At 32.0% G+C, this 17,890-nt stretch overlaps 2 protein-coding genes across 2 annotated transcripts; one reads left to right on the forward strand and one right to left on the reverse strand.

Annotated features, from left to right (window-relative positions):
- Nucleotides 1-3,579: 3,579 nt before the first annotated feature.
- On the reverse strand, nt 3,580-7,067 carry LOC115724732 (shikimate O-hydroxycinnamoyltransferase). The gene is made up of 2 exons (XM_030654067.2): nt 6,411-7,067; nt 3,580-4,524 (listed from the first exon to the last, which is right to left on the reverse strand). The coding sequence occupies exons 1-2, from the start codon at nt 6,840-6,842 to the stop codon at nt 3,652-3,654; spliced, it is 1,305 nt and encodes a 434-aa protein (XP_030509927.2). The 5' UTR covers nt 6,843-7,067; the 3' UTR covers nt 3,580-3,651.
- A 7,308-nt stretch (nt 7,068-14,375) lies between these two features.
- LOC115725236 (uncharacterized) lies at nt 14,376-15,311 on the forward strand. Its single transcript, XM_030654681.2, has one exon. It carries the CDS (start codon nt 14,376-14,378, stop codon nt 15,309-15,311), a length of 936 nt encoding a protein of 311 aa, XP_030510541.2.
- Nucleotides 15,312-17,890: the final 2,579 nt, after the last annotated feature.

The raw sequence follows: 17,890 nt of genomic DNA on the forward strand, positions 1-17,890 counted from the left end.
TACAAAATTGTAAATCTTTGACACTGCCAGAATGTTGTATATTTTGTAAAATTCTGCTTAAAATAGCAGGTGAAGGATGCCCCAATTTTTGATGCCAAGTATTGATATCTTGTTTAAAATTTGTGAAAGAAACAGAAGGGGAAAATTGAGAAGAATGCTGAGAATGAGTTTCTTTATTGATATATGAGTCATTACAAGGCTGCACTGTGTCAACAGTGAGTTTATTACAAGAACAATGACAAGATTTACATTCTGGTACAGTGATAGGCTGAGAAAAATTGGTAAGATTACACTGAAGTGTGGGAGAATGTTGACTTGAGTCACCAAGCACATAGAGGCCATCCTTAAGTGGTCCTTTGAGAAGAACAGCTCCAGTGAGTTTGTCCTTGACAAAACAACAATTTTTGTGAAATTCAAGATACACATGATTGTCATGAGTGAGCTTAGACACACTAATTAAATTCTTTTTCATAGCAGGCACATTTAAAACAGAATTTAAGTTTAAAGCATGAGAATGAGGGGCAGACAAGGAAGTGGACCCTATGTGAGTTATGAGAAGAGTCTTACCATCTCCTACAGAAAGTGTCTCAGTACCAGTATAGGGAGTGGGGGATTCAAGAGATTCTGAGCCATTTGTAACATGAACATTTGCCCATGTATCAACAAACCATAGGTTGTCATCTCCAAAATCAGGTAAAATAGTTGGTTGATGTACCTGGGAGTCATTTTCAGCTTCAAGTTCAGTGAGATATGCTCGGGGAGGGGCTGATTTAGGAGGGACAAAGTTCTTGTCAAAACGATAGTGGCACACAGCAGCAGTGTGTCCACTTTTGAGGCATAACTGACATATGAGTCTGGTTTGAAATCCAAAGGAACCACGAGATGAACTCTTCACAGCATTTCTTGAAGAGTTGTCAGAGTAATTTCCACGAGCAGGTGGTGGGATGTATCTCCCTGGGTTGGATCTGTTATTGCCAACCGTGAGATTGGCTTGAAGTTTCATTGAGAGATCTGTCAGGGAACTGTGATGCTCCAATCGGCTTTCATGAGACAATAGTAAGGCTTGAACCTCATCAAGTGTCAAAGAATCACTTCTTGAAGTAATTCCAGAGACAACGGGATCAAATTCAGCACCTAATCCATTCAAGATCTGAAGCACAATGTCTTGTTCACTTATATTAGACCCAGCAATTAACAAAGAATCAGCAAGAGACTGAACTTTATCAACATAATCCGATATGGACAGATTTCCCTTATGAATATTGGAAAACTGACCTTTTAATTGGAGTAATCTTGCCCTAGATTGACTAGCAAATCTTTGTTCAAGCGCACGCCAGACTGCAGAGGAGGTGTGGTGATTAGCAACTGAGGCAAGAACTCCTTCAGTCATAGAGGAGCGAATCCAAGACAGAAGCAGCTGATCGCGTTTCTTCCATTGATGATAGGCAGGGTTGATAGAGCCATTGATCAAGAACTGAGGAGGAGAGATGCCACTGAACAGGATATCATCTAAATCATGACCAATTACCGTAGGAACCACTTGAGACTTCCAAGAAAGGAAGTTGGTACGATCAAGCTTGATCGTCAAAGATGTAGAGAGAGAACTAGAAAAGGGATTCCAAACTGAAGGGGCAGAATCAAAGGATTGAGCAGACTGGTCTGGTGCAGTAGCGGTGACCGTCTGAGGAGGATCGGAAGGAGGAGGAATCGATGACTCCATTGAAGGCGACTGATACCATGTAGAAGCTAAACCAGCAAAACAGAAATGGTAGAAACCAGGAATGGTAGAAACCAGAGAAAAGAAACTCAGGGAGAAAATAAAATAAAAAACAGAGAGAATTGCTGAAAAGCTTGACTCTGAAAAGAGCCTCTAACCATTTATTTATACCAAAATTTTACAAGGCAAAACAAGAGTTAGTTGAATAACTAACTGTAAAAACTAACTATTACAAACAGTAAAAACCAGGACAAGTTAGTTAATAAAATTCAATAATTTTTTTTGGGAATTACTTCATATTTTATTTTTTAACTTTTTTTAAAAATTTTATAGTTTAGATTGTTCCGGTGATTTCTATGTGGGTTGCTATACGGATTTTAGTTACAATTTAAGTTGTTCCGTTAGTTACTATAAGTGATTCTGTGTGAAATTTCGTAAAAATGTATAAAAAAAACCCTAAATTTTTTAAGAGTAAAAATATCTAATATTTATAAAATTAAAATTTTCCTTAAATTCTATTAGTATCTTAAATTTGTAACTAAATTTATTTTTTAAAATTTATTGAAAGCAACTTTGAAAGTAATCAATACTACACACACCTGCATAGATCCAATAATTTAAAATTTAAGTCTTATATGTGTCTTATTTTTTCTAACGTATCCTCCTGTTTAAGATACTAACAGAAATTGTAATGTTCCAGTCATTTAAGCCCTTAAATTTGTAGGAGTTTTTACACCATATACTAAAATTTCAATTTTTTTTTTCTTTTTCACTGTGGGATGAATTTTTTTTCAAAAATACTGTGTAAGTTTCATATTGTGTACTATTTTAAGTTTTTACTATTATTTTATGGTTGTTTTTTAGCTGTTCAACAGTTATTCTTAATTGTCATGTTTTGTTGTTTTACGGTTGTTTTAATTTGTTTTATAAAAAGACATTATTTTTTTTTTGTAAAAAAATTTCGTGTGGCGGTAAAATTGTAAACTTTGATCCAAAATCCAATATTTTTGTAAAAATCTCAAATTTTAAACATTATGATGTGTGGAAAGGTTAGATTAGAATTTTGTTAGTGAATTTTAATAGGCATCTTAAATTTGTTAATACTATCTTTGTTTGGTAAGTTTTGACACCAAAATTTTAGACTGGATGGATACTTTATTTTTAGAAAAAGACTTATAATTTGGAAAATTTGTACAATACACCGAAAAATAATTTTTTTTACATTTTTACGAATTTTTTTTATTTACATTTTTACAGATTTTTTTTTAATTAGTTGTTCACTTGTTTTTTTCAAGAAAAATATTACTTTCACTTTGTTTTTCTATAGCAGTAACGTCAAAACAATATTGTTTTGAAATAATAGAAAAATAATACTCTATATTGTTGTAAAATAAATCATGTTACTATCTCGTAACAGCATAGTCAAAATAATATTTCTTTCGAAATTAATAATCTGTATTTTGTATATATAAAAAGAATCTATAAAAATAAAAAACAATTGTTATTTTTATATATTTGTAAAATAATCCCTCTCAATTTTGCGCAAATTAAGTTACCAAGTGGCTTGATCGACACATATCCTACTAATTACAACATTTGAAGTATTTTTTTTGTTTTGCAACCTAATTATTTATTAGTTAAACATTTTTTTTGACAAAATTAGTTAAACAAATTTAATTAATTAATTATTTAATCATATTGTAAGAAACTATTCTAATATATTTACAGACTAAATCAATATACAAATATTCAACAAGACATAATTCAAACCTTCTTCAACTTATAGAAAAATAGCCAAGCACATGCACACCAAACATTGAAAAACTTATAAAAACAAAAGCCAAAACATTACCATTACAAAATTTTAAAGCTCTCAAAAAACTAAAATCATTATATGCTTCAAAACACTTAATTCACACACAACATGTTAATAATCATATGTCATATAACAACCTCTCAAATTCTTTCATGTGTTCATGTTGGAGACCGATTGCGACCGACAAACTCCCATCATCATCATTCGGATTATTCATAATGTAAACCAAACCATCAAAAAGAATCGCAGCGGGACCCACAAAAATCGGTCTACCCCATCCAAAATCAGCATCATAAAAGGGTAACTTAGTCCAGCTAACAATCCCAAGATTAGGGCTTCCGAAAGTATGTGCCCCTCTAGTTAGGGCAGATATATCAGGCTGAAGTTCCAAATAATCAATTGCTGATTTCAAATAAGAATCATCAGCTCTCTTTATTGTACTCTGAATCTGGTTCACAACGTACCATAATTTCGATTCCATCAATTCACCAACCCTGATTATCGGCGTAGTAGAGAAAATTACATTACCAAAGTAACCAATAGGAAGAGGTGGTTGAAGCCTAGATCTTCCATCAACCACAACATGCAATTTTGTCTCTTGATCATGACCAAGTTTTCTTGCTTTACATGCACATTTCCAAACATGACTTGCCAATATCTCAAAAGTGCTATAACTAAGTTTGTTACCACAACATTTAGCTTTCAATGTCTTCACTTGCTCATTGGTTAACTTGTAAAGAGAAACATCAATAATGTTGTTAGTTAAAGATTGAGGAGTTGTAGTGGGTTTGTATTCAATGTGATCATATGTAGGTTTAGGTGGGTTACGAGGAGATAGTATAGTTCTATCTATATATGGTAATGTTTTGAGATCAATACCACGAGCCATTTCTGACCATGAATTGAAAAAATGAAGGGCTGAGAAACCATCAACTACATGGTGATCCATGGCTACACCAATGGATACTCCTCCACATTTGAAGTAGGTGACCTGCAAATTATAATGACAATAAATATATTGGGCTACATTTATTTTCCTTTATAGCTAAACCAATAAATTTTCCTAAATTTTAATGTAAAATGACATGAATAAATTCATACTAGTTTATTATTGATTGCAACTAAAGATATTCACTTTATAGCTTTTGTCAGAAAAGGAAAATACAACTTTTTGCAGTTATAAAAGTTTGATTTGATATTTTAAGAGAAAATAATTAAGGTGGGGTATATGGACACATGTACTGGTCGATTTTCAAATATTACATTTTATGTAGGGGAAATTATAATTTTGAGGAGTATTAATTACAACTTCTTATTACAATCTCTTAGTCAACCTTCACGTTCATCACATGCCGAAATATTTTTAAAATTTTTTTTTCATAGCGGTATTCGTTATAGTTACAATATCATCCTTGTAAATTTTTGAAAAATTCTGAAGAGTTTACAGTACCGAAAACAGTGTTCTTGATATTCCAGTTTACCACACGCGTTCAAAAAACTTCAAACGTATTTTCGGTATTGTAAACTATTCGAAATTTTTCAAAATTTTACAGGAATGATGTTGCAAGCATAACGAACACTCTTGTGAAAAAAAAATTAAAAAAAAATATTCGGACATATGTTTTCGGGCGTAGAGGTTGACTAAGAAATTGTAACAGGAGGTTGAGGGTAGCACTCCTCTATAATTTGTATAGATTTTTAAAAAAAATATAATTTTTTTTATTATTTTTTTAAAAAAATATTTTATGGAAAAAAATTAAGAAAATTTAAAAAAAAAAATATATGATAAAATGAATTAAGAGTAACTAGAGGAATAATCAGTTATTTTATAATATTTTTTTGGGTGATTCTACAATACACCCCCTTAAAAGGGATGTACTGATAGACCCTTGACTTGTTTCGGCATCCAGAAAAAAAATTTAGTCTAATTTGTTTTCATATTTATGTACGTTATAACTATTTAAGATAATCTACAAAATTTTGAGAAATTTTGAATAATTTACAATATAGAAAACAATGTTCAAACAGTTTATTTTACACGCGTATAAAATAAAATAGTCACGCGTGCAATACACAGTTGGAACGTAGTTTTCGGCGTGTTAAACTTTTCCAAATTTCTTAAAATTTTGTAGGATGTCTTAAATAACTATAACATACATGACCATGAAAAAAAAATTGACTAAAAAATTATTTCGGGTGCTAAAACAGATAAGGGTACATCAATATATTAATTTTAAAGGGGTGCATTGTAGAATTTTTCTTTTTTTTTGTTATATTTTTTAACTTTTTTTTAAATTTTCCTATAAAATAACTAATTTTTTGAGAAAAATTATTTTATATATCAAAAATTTCTCTTTTATATATTTTTGAAAACTTATACTATAAAAACCCTACAAGAGAAATTTCTCTTTTATATATCAAAAATTATTTTGCCATTTGTTTTAAAAATTATGTTTTAGCATAATATATGCTACTATCAAAACACAAAACATTCAAAGCACTAATATATAAATACATAATTAGAATTTACGTAGGGTTGTATATGCCAGAAAAAAAAAAAAGAAAAAAAAAGACAAATTAATATGTATGTTTACAAATTAGCTTTAATTTTTTTAGGCTAATTTCTCATATTTTTTATATTTAATTATATTACACTTAACAACTACCAAAACCTAATAACACAATAAATATTAGTAATTAGGTTTGGATAACACATTGGGTTTTTGATACTGATTAATCTATCAAAAAATGTGTATTCTATCGTACATTAATTGCTCAAAAAAAAATTTCTCATAAATTTTAGATAATATTTAGGACCATAGCTAGTTCATTAAATAAATAAATAACCATATTGAAAAATAAGTTTATTAATATTACCTGCACTAGAAGGAGAGGATAAGAAGACAATCCATTAGAGTAATCAACAGAAGGAACCAACAAAGATCTTAGCTTAGGCGACGGAACAAAATCGCCGAAATCATCGAGCACAAAGCTAGTCTCAGCTTCAATAAATAGGACACCTTCGCCGTTACAATCAATATCGATACGCCCATTTTTAGAGGTAATTAAGCGACCGGCCACGGGGTAAAATGGGACTAAAACCTTACTTAGAGCATCTTTGAGTATGTTGGAATCAAAGAATTGGTCATCAAGAGACAATGTAGACATTATTGGTGGTTTGTAGATATAAATTGTTGCGACATGAATGTGTCTAGGCACCATTTGGTCTAAAATCGAGTTTCTTAAGACGTGATGAGGTGTTTCGGCTGATGGCTTCACCATTGTTGTCTTCCTTAATTTCATCACCATTGTTGTCTTCCTCACAATGAAAAATATTTAGTATTTGACTATAGAGTATAGAGTGTAAAGAATGTTAGTATTTTTATACATGTTACATAAGTATAGGATTATATATAAGGTTTGTAAAAAGTGGTGTGTGGAGAATGAGGATACGTGGTCAATTTTGGAGCACAAAAACCAAGTTGATGACGGGACATTCAAGAAGGTGTCACGTGCTCAATTTTGGTGCACAGCCACAAATGTCTTATATTTTCACTAAAAATATAAGTACATTTATACCTACGAGAAAAGACTCACAAAATTAGGATAAGTTTTTCTATAATTAATGTTTTAAATTTTGTACACTTAAATATTTTATTTTTATTTTTTTAAGGTAAAAATACTTAATGTTACGATTCTCTTACATTTATTACTACTACTTTCATTAACTCATAATATACACACGTGGAGGGTCCAGATGCATTACATTTTTTTTCATTTTTTTTTTTAATTTAAAACTTAATATTCTTAATATTAGAAACTTAATGATACTTGTTTTAAAAAAAAAATCAGTTCTCAAAATAATTTTAACATAGTATTAGCACTTCAATTCGATAATCGTGTTCCATATATTGCATTGGTTCACATAACTATGGTAATTTGGTATTGCATCTCTCTCATTTTTTTAAACAAGTAGAACATTTAGTTTCTACTCTAATATTAAGAATATGAGGTTTTAAAATAAAATAAATAAATATAATGTATTTGGGACCTCCACATGTTCATATTTATAAGTTAATAGAAGTGGTAGTAACAGGTGTAAGAGAATTGTAACATTAGGTATTTTTGCCTCCAAAAATAAAGATAAAGTATTTAAATGTATAAAATATAAAACATTAAGTATTTATGCTACAATTCACATGTAATATTATTTTGAATGATGTGTGTTTTTTGTAAAAGTTATTAGTTAAATTATTTATTTTGTTAAATGAGAAAATAAATTTATATTTTTAAAAAGGGATATTGGCGGCTAAACCACCTGAATTTTACGGTTTGTAACATTTAACCACAAAAATCGAAATTTTGGCAGCTAAACTACCTAAATCCTGATTCCGTTTTACACTGCACACCTCCGCCCAAAAATCACAGTTAAGTGTCACGGTGGACTGTCCACGTGTACACACTTGTACACGTGGCAAGTTTTTAGTAGTCCACGTAATATTAACTTTTAAAAATAATTATAAATATTAAAAAAAATTAAAAAATCAGAAAAAAAATTCTTTTTTTATTTTTTTTAACTTTTTTTTTCTTTTTCTTCTTCTTTCTTCTTCTTCTTCTTCTTTTTCTTCTTTCTTCTTTCTTCTTCTTTTTCTGCAGAAAAAAAAATTGTCGACTAGAAATTGTTCAGAATTCACTCTATCTCTAGAACCAAATCAATTCATTAAGATCCCTAAAATCCCTAAAAATCAAAAATTTTGAAACCCTAGAAAAACCAAATCATATCAGATTCAGATCCCAAACCTTTGATCTGAATTTGAAAGCTCTCAATGTCGTGCTTAGCCCTCTCTCTTCAACCCGCTAATGGCTCCGACATCCTTCTCCAGACCTGAGAGTGGTTTCCTCCGGCACGAGCCCTAGTCGCACTCTCCGCCTTCTGCCAGACTCTTCTCGCTTTCGGCTCCAGCAAGAACAACAACAGCAGCAACAACCAGTCTCAGTTCACCGATTCTGATCCCTCCGTTGATTCCATTGGCGACGATCCACTCGCAGCTTCCAATGGCCAGCTCATCATCAGAGTCGAGAGTCGATACCAAGTCGTGTACAGACTCGTCAAGAGCATTTATGTTCTCGGAATCACTACGGCCGATCACGACAACGCAATCAACGTCTTTGAATGCATCCACCACCACCAGTCGGCTGCCCAGCAAATGATCAACTATGACGCTAGGAGGAGGAGAAGGAGAGCAAGAGGGATGGGAGAGTTTCTGCGCCAAAAATTAAACTTAAATATTTATCTGCAATCAGGAGTCAAACTTAAATATTTATGCTACAAATTATTCTTTTGATTAATTGATAAAAAAAAAAATATATTTCTTAACTTATTCCAAAAAAATATTAAAAAATATAATGTATATTAATTATATTTTTATTAGATTTTTTGTGTTTAATTTGTAACACTTAATTATTTTGTGTATTTATTTTTATGATGTTTTGTTCTATTTTATTAATTACTTCAAAATTTTAGTTGCATTACATGTTGTAATGATTGTATGTTATCAAACTTAAATAAATGGTAATATTTAGTTTATACATATTTTTCTTCATATTTTTAAGTTAATATTAAAATTTAAGTGTGTAATTGGATTTTTAATTAAAAAATCGATCCATTTCAATTAGTAATTAGATTGGATTCGATTTTACGATTTAATTAAATTAGATCGGATGACAAGAGAAAAATTAGATTGAATCAGATTTCAATTAATTAAGCAAATTCATGACTCCCTACTACTACTACAAAAAAAAAAAGAAAAAAAACATTCATGGTTGAAATATCAATTTTTTTTATAGAATCGTCACTATTAAAATAAAGTGTCCATTATGGGCCAACGTTGTACGGCACTTATTAAAGTCGGTTTATAATAGATACTAGACATTAGCGTCACTCTATAACCACATACTAAGTTAAAATTTATTATGAGTTGGACTTACAAATTTTATCGGAATATTTTAGTGTGAAATTCTTTTAATATTTATAATTGTTATATGATTTTAAGAGTAATTTGTGGCATAAAATATTTAAATTTAACTTTCAATTACAAATAAATATCTAAGTTTAATTTTTAGTCGCAATAATACTTAAGTTATAATTTTAGAACTTTTGTAGGTTGTCTGTTAAGTGTTAAGTAAATTGTAATTTTTGATTGGTCCAAGTCATTAAATTTTTAAAAAATTAATTTAAATATACCAATAAAAAAATAACACGTAGATAATGACTTAATATTTAATGGTTATACTTAAAGAGTTTCAAAAATATAACTTAGTTATTATTATTAATGCCAAAAATTAAACTTAAGTATCTGTTTGCAATTGGATATTTATACCACAAATTAGCCATGATTCTAATAAAAAAAATGTGCCAAAAGTACCTTATCTTACGATTTTATTACAATCGTACCATTTTTTGGCCGTTAAATGTCAACTCAAAAATACGTGGCGATATATTATTAGAATACGTATTAAATTAGAAATATATATCGCCATGTGTTTTTGAGCTAGTACTAATCAGATTTAATTAACACTTAACAACCAAAAAAGAATACGACTGTAATAAAATCATACGATAAAATACTTATCGTCACTTTTTTAATTAGAATCATATCTATTATATACAACAATTATAAATATTAAAAGAATTTTGGCAGCAAATTACAATAGTTATTATGGCATGCATGTGAGTTCGATGGCGTAGAGAGTGATTTTACATAGATGATGTTTATTAATTATATGGTAGCTATTAATAACTGATAAGATAAACAAGAATAAATTCCTTCCCAAAAATAGGGGAAAAAAATTAATGGCAGAGGAAGAGTGCACGTATTCTATGTTAGTTTCACTTATCTTTTTCCTTCATTAATTTTTCTTTCGTACCACCAATTAAGAAAAATCAATTTATCTATATATAAATTGTAATAATAACAATCCTTTTCAAAAAAAAAAAATAGTAATAAAAACAATAATATATAAGGTATTTTTATAGTTTTTGATTTTAAATATGATATCAGTAATTTATTTAATTATGATAGGGTATCTTTACTGATAATCTTACACCAGTTACCCACACATCTGTGTACCAGTCCAGCCTGGAAACTCATATCGCACCAGTAATTGGAAACAAGAGTAATATCACTGGCGAAGACTCTCCTAACCATTCTGAACTAGATATGGTTACTGATCTCTAGACATATATATGCCACTTACAGGGCTTGGAATCAACTCTAACACATTTGCCACTTACCCACCTATTGACCAAAACTCTATGAACCATAACAAAGGTACCTTGACTGCATCATTCACCAACTCTACAACATCTTCATCGGTTGTTGTTTCAACTCGGGCAGAGAGAGATGATAAGGAAAATTACTCTCCAAACCGTAGTGTCAAAAGACATCCAGAGAGAGGATCACTTCGAGACACTCTTAAGAGGTGCAGAGGCAATCAACCAAGTGTGTTCACACCAACCTTGTCAGTTGCAGATGAACGAAACCAGCATGTTTCTATTATTGACATGGATTCTACTGGTTATCCCGACAACGCTGCGGAGGCTGTGTTCCAGCCCCGCAAACAGCCATGAAACTCCTTAGTTGGAATGCGCGTGGTTTGGGGAATCCTAGCGCACTTCGTCATCTCCGTCTGCTTGTAAAAGAGCAATCCCTACATGTACTTTTTTTAATGGAAACTAAGTTAGGTCCAAATGTTGTTTCTCGCTTTCGTAATGTATTACATTTTAATAATAGACTTGAAGTCCCTAGAGTAGGTTTGGGGGGTGGGTTAATGTTGCTTTGGAAAGATGATGTAAATGTATCCCTTTTGAATTTTAATACAAATGTATTTGACTGTTACATCAGCTTCACTAATCAACCTCGGTTGCATTTTACTGCATTTTATGGATCTCCTTCAGTCCAGTTACGACCACAAACTTGGACTCTCTTGGAAAGACTAAAAGATGTTGCACCTTTATCACCATGGCTGGTAATTGGTGATTTCAACGAGATCTTATCTAATGAAAACAAACTGGGAGGGGCTTTACGTAATGAAGTGCAAATGGATGATTTCAGACGAACATTGGATAGCTGCCACCTACATGAACAACCTTTTGAGGGTGACCCATACACATGGATTAAAGGAAGACATTCTGTGGACACAATTAAAGAGCGATTGGACTGGTGTTTCGTGAATGACTTTTGGACAAACGCATTTGATCCCATTATGACACACCATTTGGATTATTAAAACTCCGATCACAGAGCTATTGCAGTCCATGTTAACCCGATTCTTAGTGAAGCACACCAGCAACAAAGACATACACGGTTCAGGTTTGAGCAACTTTGGCTTAAACATGAAGAAGCCTCCAACATCATTCAGCAACAATGGCTCTCTTCAAACTCGGGTACTGCCATGGAAAATTTTTTGAACAAAATTGGAGCTTGTGCTAGTTCTTTACAAAAATGGCATGTCTCTAAGTTTGGAAACTTTAAGAAGAATATTGCTAAAGCACAACAGCAAGTTTCAAACTTGAATAATGCTGTCACTAGAACATCTTCTACAATGGATGAATTGAAGAAATCTGAGAGTGTTCTTGATGAATTATTGGCACAAGAAGAAGAGTATTGGCAACAACGATCTAGAGTCGACTGGCTACAAAGTGGAGACCAAAACACAAAGTTTTTTCACGCTCATGCCTCATCGCGTAAAGCAGGAAATAAAATCTCTTCTCTCATGGACTGCAATGGAAATAAAATAACATCAAAGGCTGGAATGACCACTATAATACAAGATTATTTCAATGATCTCTTCTCAGCCTCAGCGATTGATCTTCAAGCCTTGGATCTTGTGACAGCCACCATTCCAACAACAATTAATGCAGAAATTAATGACTCACTCACTCAGCCTTTCACTGTAGCCGATGTTACAAATGCTCTAAAGACAATGAGTCCTGATAAGAGCCCGGGAAGCGATGGTATGTCAGCAATGTTCTATCAAAATTATTGGCACATTGTGGGTAATTCCGTCACTGATGTTGTTTTAGGGATACTCAATGAGGGACAAAGCATGGAATCGATTAATAATGCCATTATCACACTGATTCCAAAGACCAACTCACCTGCTGCTATGACGGATTATCGCCCTATAAGCTTATGTAATGTCATTTACAAGCTTGTATCTAAAATGATAGTGCTGCGTTTGAAGGATGCTTTACCGCTTGTAATCTCAAAAACTCAAAGCGCCTTTCTCTCCAATAGGCTTATAACAGATAACATTTTGGTTGCTTTTGAACTCGTGCACCATATCCAACACAGAACAAGAGGTGGTAAAAGTTACTCAGCACTCAAATTAGACATGAGCAAAGCGTTTGATAGGGTAGAGTGGCCTTTTCTTTGGGCAGTCATGAAGAAAATGGGCTTTGATAGTAACTGGATTGCATTGATACAGAATTGCTTGACCTCATCAAGCTTATCATTCTCCCTTAATGGGGAAGTTGCAGGCTATGTCAAACCGTCAAGAGGTCTACGCCAGGGCGATCCCCTTTCACCATATCTTTTTCTGATCTGCTCAGAAGGACTCTCAAGACTACTGCATCATGAAGAAGCTATTGGTAACCTCCAAGGACTACGCCTTACTAGGAGAGCACCTTCTGTTTCTCATCTCCTTTTTGCGGATGATAGCTTGCTTTTTTGTGAAACAACAAATAGTTCTGCATTGGCAATTGAGAGAACACTAAACTTATATCATCGTGCTTCGGGTCAGATGCTTAACAATCAAAAATCGGTAATGTCCTTCTCTCCAAACACTCCAGTAGCTTCGAAAACTTTTTTCCAACAAACACTGAACATGCCGATTAGCGAGTGTCATGAGCGTTATCTTGGACTCCCTTCGTACTCTGGTCGGGACAAAAAAGAGCTCTTTAGTCATATTAAAGAACGAGTTTGGAAGTTAATGCATGCTTGGAATGATAAATTGTTTTCAGTTGGGGGAAAAGAGGTTTTGCTCAAAGCCGTTGTTCAATCAATTCCAACCTATGCAATGAGTTGCTTTCGCTTAACGAAAACTTTTTGTCAACAATTGGAAAGCATGATGGCTAATTTCTGGTGGGGTTCGAACAAAGATGGATCCAAAATTCATTGGAAAAGATGGAAATTGCTTTGTAAGTCGAAATTTGAAGGAGGGATGGGTTTTCGATCTTTCGTTCATTATAACCAGGCGCTCTTGGCCAAGCAAGCATGGAGAATTTTCGAAATGCCTACATCATTGTTAAGTCGGCTTCTAAAATGCAGATATTTCTCCAACAATTCTTTTTTGGAAGCTAACCTAGGCCATTCTCCTTCGCTTACATGGCAAAGCATCCATTGGGGTCGTGAACTTCTTCTCAAAGGGCTTAGATTCAAAGTTGGAAATGGTTTTAATATTCAGTGTGGACAAGACAAATGGATACCTGGTTTTACTGAGTTTAAACCCATCACTTACACAGGACCTACCTCTATGTTGGTTGCTAATTTCATAACAGAAGAAAGGGAGTGGAATATAGAAATTTCTTTGGAAAATTATTTTGGTCAGTTAGATGTGGAAAAAATTGTCTCAATCCCGCTGAGTTTCTTCCCTACTTCAGACAGATTAATATGGCATCACACAACCTCGGGCATATATACAGTAAAGTCAGGCTTCCACTTAGCTGCTGCCTTAGATGAACAACCAGAAGCCTCGGCTTCAGATTTAAATAGTAAATGGTGGAAATCCTTTTGGCACTTGAAACTCCCATCCAAGATCAAAATTTTTGCTTGAAAGGTCATGCACAATGCCATCCCAACTGCTGCTACTTTACATCACAGAAAAGTACTTGACTCGGCTGCATGTTCCATGTGCTCTAATGCTTGGGAATCCATAGGGCATGCTCTATTCACTTGCTCACATGCCAAATCGACATGGAAACACTTGGGTTTCTCTATGGACTTCAGGAAAGCACAAATCATGCATGATGGTGATTTTATTTTTCACCTCTCCACTATACACTCACAACCAGATTTTGAGCTTATCATTTGCACTATGTGGGCAATATGGTCGCATCGAAATAAAGTGCTACATGGAGGAGTTTTTAAAGAAGGGCAGATTACAGCAAGATTTGCCAAAGACTACCTAGGGAAGTATCATGCTTCTACAACGCAAGCCCATACAACACCAGCTGTAACAAGTGTTTCACCTACTGCTGCACACACCAGTAAAAAACCAGCAAGCAGAGACACTCCATGGCAGCCCCCTCCTGCATCAGGCTTGAAGCTGAATGTTGATGCAGCCGTCAATGCTACCTCGAAAACCTTGGGAGTAGGTGCCATTGTACGGGATCATAAAGGCCTTGTTGTTGCTGCCATCTCAAAGCCTGTCCAAGGGTGCTTCCGTTCCGATGAAATGGAAGCTAAAGCTCTATTTCATAGTCTCAATTGGGCAATCCAGCAGCAGCTACAAGTCACACATATTGAGACCGATGCGCTAAGAGTCTTTAATGCTTTAATTCATACATCTACAGATTTATCTTGTTTTTCAGATTTAATAATAGATGTTCGTTGTCTTTTGTCCTTTTTCCCTGAAGCTACTATTTCTCATGCGATGAGAAATGCTAATCATGCCGCTCATGGTTTAGCAAAGCATGCTTTAGAGTTGGACCAAGACATTTGTTGGGTAGGAGAAATTCCCTATCCCATTTTCACTACTGTTGTAAATGATTGTTAATTTATAATAATAGTGAAACTTTCTCAAAAAAAAAAATAACTTATTTTGACACCTCATTTAAAATAGCAAAAATACATTTAAAATATATAAAAGGTTCGTTTGTTCTTCTTCATATTTTTAATTTTTTTAATTAAAAAATCTCTCTACCTATTTTTTCTTTTTTTTTTTTGTTCAAAACCAAAAATCTCCATCTATTACTCTATTTTCAGTGAATAAAAACATCTATTCTTTATTAAAACAAGAAAATATTCCATTTTTTTTTATAAATTAATGATATGTATTGCACAAACTAACTTTACAATCTAAGAGCACCCCAAAAAAGAGGCCTCAATCTATACAATTTCTTTTTACTGCTGTGTGTTTTTTTTCCTCAATTTGCTTTACATCAGAATTCTATGATGTCTATAGAGCACAAAACCACTCTCTATCGACAGTTGAAAGTTTTTTGCCACCCGAGTCCTTAGACTCCATTTCACCTCTTCAACCAACCGAATAGTGTCAGCTTGCACCCCCTGCCACAACACAGCATTTCTCATTTTCCAGGCAGTATACACCATTGCTGCAACCGCAGCACTGTAGACAGCTTTCTTGAATCTTGATACTTTTGCCCTCCCAATCCACTTAACTAGATGCTGAATGTTGTAAGTGACAGCATTCCAGTTCAGCCATGACTTGATCTCAATCAAGCATTGATTGGTGATCCTGCATTCAAAAAACAGATGGTGTATAGTTTCATTACAGTCAGCACACAGATTGCATGTCTCTTGGAGCTTTATGCCCATTTTGAGTAGTCGGTTAAATCTCTATAAATATCATCAGTTCATTGTTTTTGATTAAATACAAAAAATTATAAAGAAAAAATATAAAATATTAAAGGGAATATTTTATTTTTCGAATAATATAAATGATTAAAAAAATAGTTACAACTACAAATAGAAATTCTCAATCAAAAAATAATAGAATCAAGGAAAAACAACAAAGAAATTACAAAAATACGCTTTCACGGAATTTTAAACATTTTTACGATTTTTTTATTTTATTTACAGAAAATATGGTCTTTTATGTTGTACTCTTGTTAATTTATTGTTGATTTTTTATTATATGTATGTTATTTTTTGTTGTTGTTTTAATGTTATTTAAAGGCTAATTAGTAATTCCCCTCCCCCGAACTTTGACATGTACCAAATCATGCTCTCTAAACGTTTTTAGCCATTAAAAATTCCCCCTGAACTATTGAGATTGTTAAATTTAAAGATTTTTGTCTAATTTTAGTAAAAAAATTCTAACACGGATGAAAGTTCAAGGGCCATGATTTAGTACATATCAAAGTTTGAGGGGCATGATTTGGTGGATATCAAAGTCTGGAGAGCATGGTTTAGTACATAAACAATCATTGAAATAGTAAACTTGAATGAAATTAGACAAAAATCTTTAAATCTAACAATCTCAATAGTTCGGGGGGAATTTTTAATGGCCAAAAAAGTTCAGGGGGCATGATTTGGTACATGTCAAAATTCAAGGGGAAGAATTACTAATTAGTCTTATTTAAATGTTATTTTCATGTTGTTATCATGTTGTTTTTGTGGAAAACCGTAAAGATGTAAAAAAAAAATCTTTAAACGTAAAAATATAATTCTTTTGTAAAAAATCGTACCTTATGTAATTATCTCAAATTTTAATTGGGTCAAGCATGCAACACTAATTACCTCCATTAATGATGCTTTTATAAGCTTGTATATCTCACTGGTTTCACCAATCAATTGTCAAAACAAATATTATCATGAGAGTAAATATTAAGCTTTCACCTAAAAAAAAATCAAATATATATTTATATATATATACTAGTAAAAAGTTACGTGCGAGGCACGTATACTAATTTTATGTTAGGTATTTTTTATTTTATTTAAAAGATATAATTAACAATTAGATTATTATTATGTATATCTAAATAATGTAATTTATAATTTTGACAACTAAAAATAAATACTGGATGTAATATATTATAGTGTTTAAGAAAACTTGATAATTTAAGTGTAATATGTTCTTAAGATAATTCAAAAATAAACTAAAAATTCATGTTCAAATACTAAAGAAAACACAACTTAAATGTGTGTGAAATAAAAAAGAAAATTAAAAATCAATCTCTAAATTATTGATAATTGAAGATAATATCTATCTAAAAGTTGTAGATAAAAAATCTCTTTTTCACAAATTATAATGTGAAATGTTTTAGTTAAATACTTTATATATCTAGAACACTTTTAAATGGTTAATACCGATTGATGGGTACTAAAAAAATTAATAAGATAACAATCTAATAACCTTTTATGGCAAGTTTCTAATAATTATTTTTTTTTTAAAAAAAATATATTTATTTTGTATAAAATTGAAAATAATAATTATAACAATACTTTGAAAAAATTATAAATTATTTTTAAAAATTAAATGAAATTACTACTTTATAATTTTATGAAATTGTGAGTTTATTAATAATTTATTATTGTAAAACTAAGAATCATTTACATGTATATTAATGTGTTTTTTTTTTAATAGGAGAATAAGAGCTTGATTGTGGAATC

Source organism: Cannabis sativa, chromosome 6, assembly GCF_029168945.1.
Source record: "Cannabis sativa cultivar Pink pepper isolate KNU-18-1 chromosome 6, ASM2916894v1, whole genome shotgun sequence".
NCBI classification, from domain to species: Eukaryota; Viridiplantae; Streptophyta; class Magnoliopsida; order Rosales; family Cannabaceae; genus Cannabis; species Cannabis sativa.